Source organism: Nyctereutes procyonoides, unplaced genomic scaffold, assembly GCF_905146905.1.
Source record: "Nyctereutes procyonoides isolate TBG_1078 unplaced genomic scaffold, NYPRO_anot_genome, whole genome shotgun sequence".
In the NCBI taxonomy this organism is placed as follows: Eukaryota; Metazoa; Chordata; class Mammalia; order Carnivora; family Canidae; genus Nyctereutes; species Nyctereutes procyonoides.
Window position 1 is genome coordinate 4,393,043 of NW_026575143.1, and position 13,321 is coordinate 4,406,363.

At 36.2% G+C, this 13,321-nt stretch overlaps 1 protein-coding gene across 5 annotated transcripts in view; it reads left to right on the forward strand.

Annotated features, from left to right (window-relative positions):
- Window positions 1–13,321, forward strand: part of ANKRD30A (ankyrin repeat domain 30A) — a 132,454-nt gene that overhangs the window by 85,726 nt on the left and 33,407 nt on the right. For all 5 annotated transcript variants that reach the window (XM_055308662.1, XM_055308663.1, XM_055308665.1 and 2 more), the window contains 4 exons: window positions 893–1,045; window positions 4,873–4,943; window positions 5,336–5,429; window positions 9,112–9,224. In XM_055308662.1, coding sequence (XP_055164637.1) covers window positions 893–1,045; window positions 4,873–4,943; window positions 5,336–5,429; window positions 9,112–9,224 — 431 coding nt within the window. The remainder of the gene's footprint in view (window positions 1–892; window positions 1,046–4,872; window positions 4,944–5,335; window positions 5,430–9,111; window positions 9,225–13,321) is intronic.

Sequence of the window (13,321 nt, forward strand, 5' to 3'; positions counted from 1 at the left end):
TACACATTTTCGGTTAGCATACTTTTATCTTTATTTATATAAATTTAATTTTTTACTCTCAAATCATTTACTCTTATGACCTTTTGACTCTTTGAAGGCATCTACTTTTCATCAAATCATAATTTGGGATAACTGTGGTGAGTTTTAGCAAAACTATTTGATTTAATCTTCCCACTGCTATTTATAATTTATTTTAACCATTTTTCAAATAATTTGCTCATTTCAAAACTCAATATTAAGTATCATTTGGGCATAAATTTTTCCAATACAAAGAAAATTATACTTTTGTGATTTATTGATTTGGCCCTGGATCTCCATTTCCAGCTACTGAGGGGTGGCAGGATTCTTGTGTAGCAGGAGTGGAGTGAGCATGAGCAGGGAAGGGAGCCCTAGGAGCTGAGGTCAAGGAGGGAGGTAGAAGCCAGGTTATCTAGGGGGCTTGAAGGCCATTAGAATGACTTCACTTTTGTTCTGAGATAGTAACATATTGGAAGGTTTTGAGCAAAGGATTGACTATGCGAAGAACTTGGAAGTTAATTTAAGCCTCTAATAAAAAAAGAGAGAAAACATTTCATTAATGTAGAATTTACCACTACTAGTCTCACCTATATACCGATTTCTTTTTGAGACTTCAGCAGGCTGGGAAGCTTTGCAAATTCATCAACAAAGAATGGGTAGTGAGGTTGAAATAATTATCTAAGTAACATAACACTGACTAAGCAGGAGGGTAACACTTTTTGTGTCTTTAGCCAAATTCAATAAACAGCAGTGTGTACATTTTAGGAAAAGGTGAGTTGGTGTATGTGGTGATAAATTACATATGTTAGAATTACATATTATTAACATAATAATAAGATGATTTATAAAATCAGTAACAGAAGTGTCTTATTAGGTAGTTATGAGACAATTTCAACAAGAACTGGCTGATGCCCTAAAAAAACAATCTATGTCAGAGGCTTCATTGGAGGTTACATCGCATTATCGTATTAATTTAGAAGATGAGGTACAGGATTTAAAGAAGAAATTAGATCAAATCAAAAGTCAGGTATGTATTAAATATAATATGTCAACAGTTTGTCTGTAGCTGTTAAATAATATAAAGTGTTGTAGAATGCTAATTTCCATGGACCACTTTGTTTTGTATTTTCATTTTAATTTAGCATAATTTTAGTGTCTTCATCATGCACTTATTTATTAAATTCTGACTTTCCATTCTGCTATCTGTGTTATATGTTTTTTCTTAGAGCATTTACTAGGAAAGTTGAGACTTATGCAATTATTATTCACACAAATTGAGGGACTTTTATTTCCTGCTAAACAAATTTTTTAAAAGATTTATTTATTTGAGAGAGAATGCACATACATGCACACTCATGTGTAGTGGGAAGGGGTCACAGGGAAAAGGAGAGACTCTCCAGCAGATTCCTTGCTGAGTACAGAGCCCCAGGCCAGCTTAATCCCACCACCAATGAGACAATGACCTGAGCTGAAATCATGAGGTGGATGCTTAACCAACTGAGCCACCCAGGTGCCCTAAACAATGCTTTTTAATAATATCTCTATTACCATGATGAGGCGAGCTAGCTAAAATCAGAAGATATTAATGGAGTGTTTCAGAAAATCATCTTATTTCTCATCTTCACTTTTATGGATGGATATCGACTCTGTACTGATTTCAGGATAACTTTTACAGAAAGGTTACTTTTTTTTTTTTTCAGAAAGGTTACTTTATGACTAATGCAACTGAGGCATTTCCATCATTTTCTTTTCCTTTTAGATATATTATAAATGCATGGAAAAATTCAGATGATGTATAGTATATACACCCAAAAGAGAGAATTAAGAAAATTATCTAGGTGGTGCCATTGGATTTTTTTAAAACTTTACTGAGATATACATCTACCATACACTTTACCAATTTAACATGTGTAGTTGTCTCTGAGTACATTTATAGAGTTGTGCGACTCTCACTGCCATCAGAGCATTTTCATCACCCTGAAAAGAAACCCTTAGCTGAGGTGGGCACTTGACGGGATGAGCACTGGGTGTTATTCTATATGTTGGCAAATTGAACACCAATAAAACTATTCTTTTAAATAAAAAAAAAGAAAGAAAGAAACCCTTAGCTGCTACCCCTGACCTGCAGCAACCAAGAGTCTACTTCCTGTCTCTATAGAGTTGCCTATTGTGAATATTTCATATAAAGGGAGTCACCCAATGTGTGGTCCTTTGTGACTTGCTTCTTTCACTTCCTGTTTTTGGGGTTCACCTGTGTTCTAGCATATGTCAGTGCTTCATCTTTTGATGGTCAAACAGTCCTCCATTGTAGGCTAAAGCCCTTGTTCATTCATCATTTGATGCACCTTTGGGTTATTTCTACTTTGTGGCCATTAATAATGCTTCAGTGAACATTGATTTAGTTGTTGTCTGGACATCTGTTTGTATTTCTCTGCCATCAGATTTTATCCTCTGAGTTAATTAGGTTGATTTTACCATCTCTTAGCCTTTTATTCATTTTACCCTTTCTGTTTTTTTAGTTTCCCTTCCTCTTGCCTAATCCTACACTATTGAGACCTGGCTCATTGTCTCTCATTCTCCAAGAGGCTTTCTCTGACTATTCTAACTCCCCTTGAACATACTTTTTTCACTCTTGTTATCCAGTCTGTGCAGACCAGTTTAGTCCTTTATTTTACATTGTTTTTATTTTTTTCATGAACGACAATTTTGTCTTTCTATGTACAAATGTATCTAAGAGGGAAAATATTTTATATGTATGACACCTACCCTTGTATAAATTTGAGAATATTTTAACTTAGTTTTTAGGATAAAATTAAGTACTTTATACATAGCAGTAATTTCTGATAGAAAAACGTTGACACAAAAAAAAAAAAGAAAAAGAAAAACACTGACATAACAAAGCTGTATCCTAAATCTATTTTAAGCAATTAAATGTAAAACTAAAAGCATTTAATCTGATAAGGCGATGTATTCAAACAGATGCTTGTTTTTCCTGCCTTCATTATGGAAAAACAGTTTAAATATGCCTTCCTTCATTATGCAGCCAGAACTGAGATTTACAGATTTACAGCACTTTACCAACTATAAAGTTCTGGGGACAGGTTTTCTTTTCTTTTAAGTTTATTTGTTTATGTAATTGCTACATCCACTGTGGGGCTTGAACAAGACCTGAATGTTAACAGTCAGGTGTTCTTTTAACTGAGCCAACCAGGTGCCTCTAGGGACAGTTTTTCTTTTTTAAAAAAAAATTTTTTTTTATTAATTTTTATTTATTTATGATAAAGTCACAGAGAGAGAGAGAGAGGCAGAGACACAGGCAGAGGGAGAAGCAGGCCCCATGCACCAGGAGCCCGATGTGGGATTCGATCCCGGGTCTCCAGGATCACGCCCTGGGCCAAAGTCAGGCGCCAAACCGCTGCGCCACCCAGGGATCCCCTAGGGATAGTTTTTCTGATATGCCACAACACAGAGCCTAAATCTCTACTCACCAGAGTACTTGCTAAGGCCCTCTAACATAAACAGTTGCTAAGATAAACAATATGAACGTGAAACAATTTGGGAACATTGGTTTAGCAAGAGTCCATTATTTCCATGTCAGTGGCTTTACCTTGCCTCTGATGGTCATGTAAGTTATTTAACAATCAGTCTAGGAGTTACTGTTTGCACCATAGTCCATGAGCATTGTTCACTGAGTAGTATAGAGAGGAAGTAAGTTAAAATTATTGTAAGTGGAAGAAAGTACCATTGGCTAGTGGAATTGGTAAAAGGTTTTTTTTTTTTTTTTAAAGATTTTATTTGTGAGAGACAGAAAGGGTGCCTGAGTACACAAGCAGGGGGAGGGGCAGAGAGAAAGGGAGAAGCAGGCTCCCTGCTGAGCAGAGAACCCAATGTGGGGGGGCTCAATCCCAGGACCTCGAAATCATGATCTGAGCCCAAGGCAGATGCCTGACTGAGCCACCTAAGCATCCCTAGTGAAATTTTTTTGGAGTTCTGAGGCTATATCCTGGGCCTCATGCTCCCCATTTGCTACCACTTTCAGTAAGTAGTATGAAGAATGATTTCAATATAACTTGTGTAAGAGAGTACTTCCATTGGCCTGCTATCTGCCTAAAATATCAAGTGTTGTTAGAACATAAAATACAGCAACAACAATAATGCTAATTGCAGACACTTAGAATTTGGTATGTGCCATATACTCTTCTAAGTAGTTCATGTATATTCCCTAATTTAATCTTACCAGCATCACAATGAGGTAGATACTATTATTATCTTCATTTTACAGATGAAGAAACTGAGATGCAGAAATCTGAAATAATTTGTTTGAGGTCACACAGCTAATACCCAGGGGAGTTGGGAATTCAGATCCAGGCATATTCTGCTTCCTACAAAGATACTGCCTCTTATACTATTACTTGAAATATCTGATTGTCACTGAAAGTAGCATGTTAACTTTTATAATCACTGGGATAACCATGGTCATTTATAAATGTGAATATTTAAAATTATAATTGATGTGGTGCTGGGAATAGAAAATTAGAAATATTTACTCTAAGGTAATTTCCTGTCTTTCCTCCTTTGAACAATATATAAATTTGTATATATCTACTGATAAAACATGATTTTAAAACATTAAAAATGTTATGTTTTAACACTAGAAGAGTGGTCAGTAAGCTTTTCTGTAAAGGGATTGTAAATATTTTGGGCTTTGTAGATATAGGTTTCTATTGTAGCAGTACAGTTCTGTTGTAACCATAAATCAGTATGTAGAGTGTCTGTGTCCAGTGAAATTTTGTTTAACAGGTTATGATTTATACTAGATTGTCAGTAGTTAAAAGTATTTCTTTTCTCTTTTAGTTACGTGAAGCACAGGATCGACATACAGAGGCTGTAGGATGTATTGAGAAGTCGCAAGATCACATACAAAAGTATAATTTTTTTAAAAAAGATTTTATTTCTTTATTCATAAGAGACACACAGAGAGGCAGAGACAATTTAAAGCAGCACAGAAAATAACTTGAGTATTTATAAAGCAGATAAGTAGTATAGTATGAGAAATATATCCATTATGATAAATACATCATTGTTTAGCTGGGTAAAAATTTCAGCTTTGCATGATATTGAAATGCATAATTTTTGCTTATGATCTTTAAATTTTGTACATTAACTATGAAATACATCCAGAAAAATGGCACAATTGCCAAATCTAGTTTTTAAATTTTTAAGAATTTATGTAAGACCTTTAGATGTTTGTTTAGAAATTATGTGGTATGTTTAAAATTTGTATCTGAGAATAAATATTTTAAAATATGCATTTTAGGCTTGAAGTTGAAAATGCCAAGTTAAAAGTTACAATCAAGAAGCAAGCAGGCCAAATTGAACAGCTTCAGGAAGACCTGTTAAGTTCAAGTTCGGTAAGTCAGTCTCTTAATTTCTGTCCTACTGAGAAGAAGTTTTATTTCTCTAGTAGTAGTGTATCAGAACATTTTGCATAATATGAACATTCTCACTCATAAAAATATTCATATTGTTGCTACTTAACTACTATTGGTATAATTCCTCTTTATAGATAAAGTTGACTGAATTCATAAATTAATAATTTTTGTAGTTAAGATTTTAATAAAACAGACTGTGAAAGCCTAAACAAAGCCATATTTTATATATATCACATTTTGTTTACCTGTCAGTGGACATTTGGGTTTTTCTCCTCTTAGCTGTTGTTAGTAATGCTGCTGTGAATATTGGTATACTAATGTCTGAGTCCCTGTTAATATTTTTCAATATGTTTAAAAATTCCCCAAACTTTAAGTAAATAATTTGATCTTGAATTCTGAATTTCTCTTATAATCTAAACCCTTTACTGAGATTTTGAGAATGGATTACTTTACTAATAATTTGTAGTGATTTGTAATTACAAACTTGTAACTTGTCTTCATTAAGAATGACTACTAGGAAAAAAAAAAGAATGACTACTAGGTAATTATACAAACATTTTTCTCAAAGGAATGTGGTTTTCTCTTTGTTGGATTTTGAAAAGAAAAGAAATGCCAGTGAAAAAGTAGAAATGACTGCTCAGTCAGGACCTTACATAGTAACACAGTGCTCCTAGCATTCATTGCAACTAATTATTTTCCATTCCCTCGAGTTAATCTGGCTTTCAGAGATTTAACAATTCAATCCCAGAAAAGATTAATGTGCAATCCAGGACACCAGCTCATTGATAGGTAGTGAAAACTATATAACTATTTACCAAGCAGTACAGGATTATCATGCCATTCATACCCTCCTTTGTAGGAGTGGTTACCAATGAGAAGATTGCATTGTGACTTCTAAGTTGGAACAGTGAGGTAGAAGGACCTACAACTAGTTTCTTTCAGTCAGCAAGTTTATGTACATGCAAATTTCATTAGAATGAGCACATTCTGTTGATTGGTCCTTTTTGTGGCCAAAGAAACATCAAAAGAAAATTTTTTTTCATGACTTCATATAAACTACTCAAATTGTTTTACTGTACTTTTCATGCAGTTAACATGACAAAATGTTGGTAAGGAGTCTTATCTCTGTGACTGAGAGTGCCATGAGTTGTCCCCCCTACGATGTCATACAGGAACCTATTAGGGAAGCCATCACATGTTACAGAGTTTGTAAGAATATCCATAGACATTCTGTAGATTCCTATAGAAATGAATTAGAGTAATGGTATAAAATTATTAGCTGTCAGGTTTAATCCGATTGGTAGTGAAATGAAATAGAGAGGCCAGGCAAAAGTTGGTTGAGGCAGGCTTTTAATGGAACATGCTCTGGGGCAAGGTTCCATGGCCCCGCAAGGGAGTGAAGCCAGGGAAGTCACACCCAAAAGGAGTACATGTGAGCTTTCTAATGGAAGAGGTAAGGGGTTATGTCTGTATGGGGTGATAGGTATTAGGGCATATTACTGGTGGAATTGGTATGGGGCAATAACTGCTTATGCCCTTATATGGAGGTTGGGTAAGGTATGGTTCAGGTTTCCTACATAGGTCCTGTGTACCCCTGATGATGTGTCTTTGGGCGGTCTGCTGGTGGCAGGAAAGTTCTGAGGCGGGGGTAACAAAATGGAAGGTCTGCCACCATTTTATTGGTGCCTCCCAATTCCCCTTGATCCTGCCAGCCCAACATTAGCCACTTTAAGCTTACCCTTTAAAACAGAAACCTCATTTATTTACCTCATAAATCCCCAGGACAGAGACTACCTGTGTTAAGATATTTGATGGACACAATTTTGAGGTGAAGAAATCTGGATTGAGAAGAAGAGATAGCTCTAGCCGTCTTAAGCTTCTGAACAATATAGTCAAGTGTGTATCTGAAAAGAATTTAGAAGAAAACTTCCGTAAGTCCAAATCTCTATGGAATAGGAAAGTATTCAAAAGGAAACAAAGACAAACCATTCATAATCTGACCCTTGGGAAGAACTTTTGCAATATAACAAAAAGGCAAGACAAAGTACAATGGTCAGCATCCTGAGGGTAAGGGTGCCCCCTGAGATTAATAAATAATACACTCAGGATGCCTGGGTGGCTCAGTGGTTAAGCTTCTGCCTTTGGCTCAGGGCATTATCCTGGAGTCCTGGGATCGAGTCCCAAATGGGGCTCACTGCATGGAGCCTGCTTCTCCCTCTGCCTGTCTCTGCCTCTCTCTCTCTCTCTCTCTCTCTCTCTCTCTGTGTGTGTGTGTGTGTGTGTGTCTCATGAATAAATAAATAAAATCTTAAAAAAAATACACTCAAAGTAATATCAAAAAGGGTCAACATAAAATGTACAAGATTAGATGTGTTGAGGCGTCTGGGTGGCTCAGTGGATTAAGCGTCTGCTGGGCTCAGGTCATGATCTCAGGGTCCCAGAATTGAGTCCTGCATGAGGCTCCCTCCTCAGCAGGGAGTCTGCTTCTCCCTCTGTATCTGCTCCTCTCCCCATTTGTGCTCTCTCTCTCAAGTACATAAATTTTAAAAATATAAAAATAACAGATTAGCTAACTACAAAGGTAATCCACATCAGGTAACAGCTTTTGAGTGAGTGGTTGAAAATAATGTCTATGAAGAACTAGAAGGAAGATGGAAAAGTACAGATGACCTCAGTAAATGGGTCAAGGCTGAAAATGTAGATTAGAGAATCTGATTTTGAAGCCTTGAGATTTGGAGAACTCTTGAGAGCGTGTCAAAAGAGGAATAGCAAGGGTCAGGGAGTAAATGTCAGCAGTTGGTGTCATTTAGAAATCAAATAGGATTAGGAGAGCAGAGGGAGGGTATGGTCATTGCTTTCAGCTGCTGCTGAGTAGTAAAGCAGGATAAGGACTTTTAAAAGAAGATCCTTGATGACCCTCAAGATTTTTTAGTGGAATTCCAGGATTGAAAGTCAGATTTTAGTGTAAAAGAAGCAATGAAAAGATGAATCTGTGGCTGAGGTGACACATTAAAGAATGTTCAAGTCCAGTGAAAGGGGAAAAGCAAGATGATAGAAAATGCCACAAGAGTAAGAAAACGTTTTTATATAATATTGGGAAGACTTAAATTTTATTTAAAGAGAAAAGTGGTTAATGGAAAAAAAGAAATTGAAATTTTGCAGAGAATGTTTGAAATGCTTCCAGAGAATGAAAGTATCCTAAAGTTAGATGATCTTCAAAATTATAATGGGGACTGCATGGTAATTTTTCAGATATTATCTTAATAAGGTATGATCTCACAAAACCAAGAGTATCTTAATATATTGATGAAAATGTTTCTAGGGCATCTTTAGAAACTAAAATGTAAGTATAACCACTTTAATTTTTTCATTAATACTTAGTATTAATATGGATAAAAACCTCTGTATTTCATGAGTAAATTTTGGCAATTTAAATTCTAGGAAAAAATGATGAAAATATAGAATCAGTTTAAGCTGTTTTAAGAAATGTCCTTATTTTTGAAATCTGTTTTTATTGACATTTGGTTCATAAACTATATTTTATATGTATTTTATAAACCTGTCTAAACACATATTACTCATGAATTCATGAGAAATAACATTTTATAAAAGGAGTCTCTAGATTTTTGAAACTAATTTTCTTGAAAACATTTTTTCAAAGCCTAGCGATGAAAAGGAAAATCTAAAGAAATGTATGGAGTTAAAACAATCTCTGGAATTCAGTTTGGATCAAGAGGTGAAGAAAAATTATGAATTAGAAAAAGAGAATACTGGGTAAGACTATAATATTTCACATCACTTTAACCATTAATTAATTGATTTAATTGTAATTTTATTTTATAAATCGGAAATAGAAATTTTTGCAAAATACTACATTTACTATTCAGTGATTCCTTAAATAATAACAACAATGCCTTTAACATAGGTAGTCAACTGCACTTTTCATTGTCCACCTTGAATTATTTCTGCAAGATATCTTTGTTCTTAGATAATCTTTCCTTTTAGTAGTGTTCTTAAAACAGATATTCTAATATCTAACAACCTACCTGTCATCATGTAACAATATCAAAAATTATCTTGGTTTGACTTCTATTTCTTTTTATTTTATAATTTGAATTTAAATTAATTAACTTACAGTGTATTATTAGTTTCAGAGGTAGAGTTCAGTGATTCATGCGTCTTATATAACACCCAGTGCTCATTTCATCACGTGCCTTCCTTAATCCCCATCACCCACTTACCCCATTCCCCAATCACCTTCCCCTCCAGCAACCTGCAGTTTGTTTTCTATTATTAAGAGTGTCTTCCGGTTTGTTTCCCTTTCTGATTTCATCTTGTTTTACTTTTCCTTCCCTCCACCTATGCTACTCTGTTTTGTTTCTTTTCTTTTTAAAGATTTTTTAAAAATTTATTCATGAGAGACACAGAGGGAGAGAGAGAGAGAGAGAGAGAGAGAGAGAGAGAGAGAGAGAGAGGCAGAGGAAGAAGCAGGCTCCATGCAGGGAGCCAGACGTGGGACTCGGTGCCGGGTCTCCAGGACCAGGCTCTGGGCTAAAGGCAGGTGCTAACCCACTGAGCCACCCAGGCTGCCCTGTTTTGTTTCTTAAATTCCACATATGAGTGCAATCATATGATAATTGTCTTTCTCCGATTGTCTTTCTGGTTCCATCACATCATTGCAAATGGCAAGATTTCATTTTTCTTTTTAGAAGATTTTAAAGATTTTATTTATTTATTCACAAGATACACACAGAGATGCAGAGACAGAGGCAAGAAGGAGGAGAAGCAGGCTCAATGCAGAGAGCCCGATGTGGGACTCCATCCTGGATTCTGGGATCATGCCCTGAGCTACAGACAGATGCTCAACCACTGAGCCACACAGGTGTCCCAAGATTTCATTTTTTGATGCCTGAGTAACATTCCGTTCACTTTCTGTCTCCCTTTCACACACACACACGCTCTCTCTCTGTATATATACAGATATATAAAGATAGATAGATATACATTTATATTTATATCACATCTTCTAAATACATACCTCTGTCAAAGGACATCTGGACCTCTTAGTTTGGCTATTGTGAATATTTCTGCTATGGAGGGGTGCAGGTGCCCCTTCAGATCACTACCAAAGTGATCTTTGGGATAAATACCTAGTAGTGCAATTTCTGGGTCATAGCGTAGTTCTATTTTCAAATTTTTGCGGAACCTCTGTTCTGTTTTCCAGAGTGGCTGCACCAGCTTGCATTCCCACCAACAGCATAAGAGGGTTCCCCTTTCTCTGCATCCCTGCCAACATCTGTCATTTCCAGACTTGTAAATTTTAGCTGTTCTGAAGGGTATGAGGTCGTATCTCATTGTGGCTTTGTTTTGTATTTCCCTGATGCCAAGTGATGTTGAGCATGTTATCTCATGTCTGTTGGCTATTTGTATGTATTCTTTGGGAACATGTCCATTCATTTCTTCTGCCCATTTCTTGATTGGATTATTTTTCTTGGGTGTTGAGTTTGATTAGCTCTTTATAAACTTTGCATGCCAGCCTTTTATCTAATAAGGCATTTACAAATATCTTCTCCCATTCTGTCAGTTGTCTTTTGGTTTTGTCAACTGTTTCCTTGCTGTGCAAAAGCACTGTATCTTGATGAAGTTCCAGTAGGTCATTTTTGCTTTTGGAGACATGTCTAGCAAGAAGTTGCTGCAGCCTAGGTCAGAAAGGTTGCTGCTGCCTGTGTTCTCTAGGATTTTGATGGATCCCTGTCCCACATTGGGATCTTTCATCCATTTTGAGTCTATTTTTGTGTACAGTGTAAGAAAATGGTCCAGTTTCATTCTTCTCATGTGACTGTCTGATTTTCCCACACCATTTGTTGAAGAGACTGCCCTTTTTCCATTAGATAACAGCATTGTTGAATGTGAGTTGACCATAGAGTTAGGATCCATTCCTGGTTTTTCTCTTCTGGTCCATTGTTCAACATGCCTACTTTTGTGCCAGTACCATACTGTGTTGATGATCACAGCTTTGTAGTAGAGCTTGAAGTCCAGCTTGTGATGCCACCAGTGTTGGCTTTCTTTTTCAACATTTCTTTGGCTATTTGGGGTCTTCTAGTGTTCCAAACAAATTTTAGTATCATTTACTCCAGCTCTATGAAAAAAAAATTGGTGGTATCTTGATAGAGATTGCATTGAATGTATAGATTGCTCAAGGTAGCATAAGCATTTTAACAATATTTGTCCATCCAATCCATGAGCATGGAATGGTTTTCCAATTCTTTACGTCTTTCTCAATTTCTTTCTTGAATGTCCTGTCGTCTTCAGAAGATCCTTTGCCTCTTTAGGTAAGTTTATTCCTAAGTATCTTATGGTGATTGATGCAATGGTAAATTGGATTAACTCCTCAGTTTCTCTTCTGTCTCATTGTTAACGTATAGAAATGCAACTGATTTCATGCACTGATTTTATATCCTGCTGCTTTGCTGTATTCCTGTATGAGTCTTAATAATTTTGGGGTGGAGTCTTTTGGCTTTTCCACATAGGATATCATGTCCTCTGTAAAGAGTGAGAGTTTGATTTCTTCTTTCCTGATTCAGACGCCTTTTTATTTCTTTTGTTGTCTAATTGCCGAGACTATGTGAACAACAGTGGTGAGAGTGGACCTCCCTGTCATGTTCCTGACCTTAAGGGAAAAGCTCTCAGTTTTTCCCCAATAAGAAAGACATTTGGTGTGGGCTTTTCCTCGACTGGTTTTATGGTATTGTGTTCCCTCCCTCCCCACACTGTGAAGAGTTTTGATCCAGAAAGGATGCCGTTCTTTGTTAAATGCTTTTTCTGTGTCTGTTGAGAGGATCCTATGGTTCTTATCCTTTCTTTTATTACTGTAGTGTATCACATTGATTGATATGCAGATGTTGAACCACCCTTGCAGCCCGGGCATAAATCCCACTTGGACATGGTGCATAATCCTTTTAATGTACTGTTAAATCCTCCCAGCTAGCCTCTTGGTGAGAATTTTGGCATCCATGTTCATCAGGGATACTGTAATTCTTCTTTTGGTTGGGGTCTTGGTCTGGTTTTGCGATCAGAGTAATGCTGGCCTCACAGAGAGCATTGGAAATTTCCCTTCCATTACTATTTTTTGAAACAGCTTCAAAGAATAGATTAATTCTTCCTGAAACATGTGGTAGAATTCTCCTGGGAAGCCACCCGGTCCTGGACTCTTGTTTGTTGGAAGATTTTTGATGACTGCTGGTTATGGGTCTGTTCAGGTTTTCTGTGTCTTCCTGTTTCAGTTTTGATAGTAAGGGATCCATTTTGTCCAGATTGCCTAGATTGTAGGCATACAGTTATTCAGAATGTGTTCTTATAGTTGTTTGTATTTCTCTGGTGTTGGTTGTGATCTGTCTTCTTTCATTCACGATCTTCTTTGGGTTCGTTCTCTTTTTGAGAAGTCTGGCCAGGGGTTTATCTATCTTACTAATTCTGTCAAAGAACCAGCTCCTGATTTCATTGATCTGTTCTACTGTTCCTTTCTTTTCTATTTCATTGATTTCTGCTCTGCTCTTTATTAATTCTCTTCTCCTGCTGGATTGAAGCTTTATCTGCTGTTTTTTCTACAGCTCCTTTAGGTGTAAGGTTAAGTTGTGTATTTAGGACCTTTCTTGTTTCTTAAGAAAAGCTTGTATTGCCATATACTTTCCTCTTAGGATGACCTTTGCTGCATCCCAAAAGTTTTGAGCAGTTATGTTTCCATTTTCATTTCTTTCTATGAGTTTTTAAAATTGTGCTTTAATTCCCCAGTTTGATTCTTTAACCTCTGTGTATTTGAATTCTTTCCAAATTTCCTGTTGTGATCAAGTTCCAGTTTCAAAGCATTATGG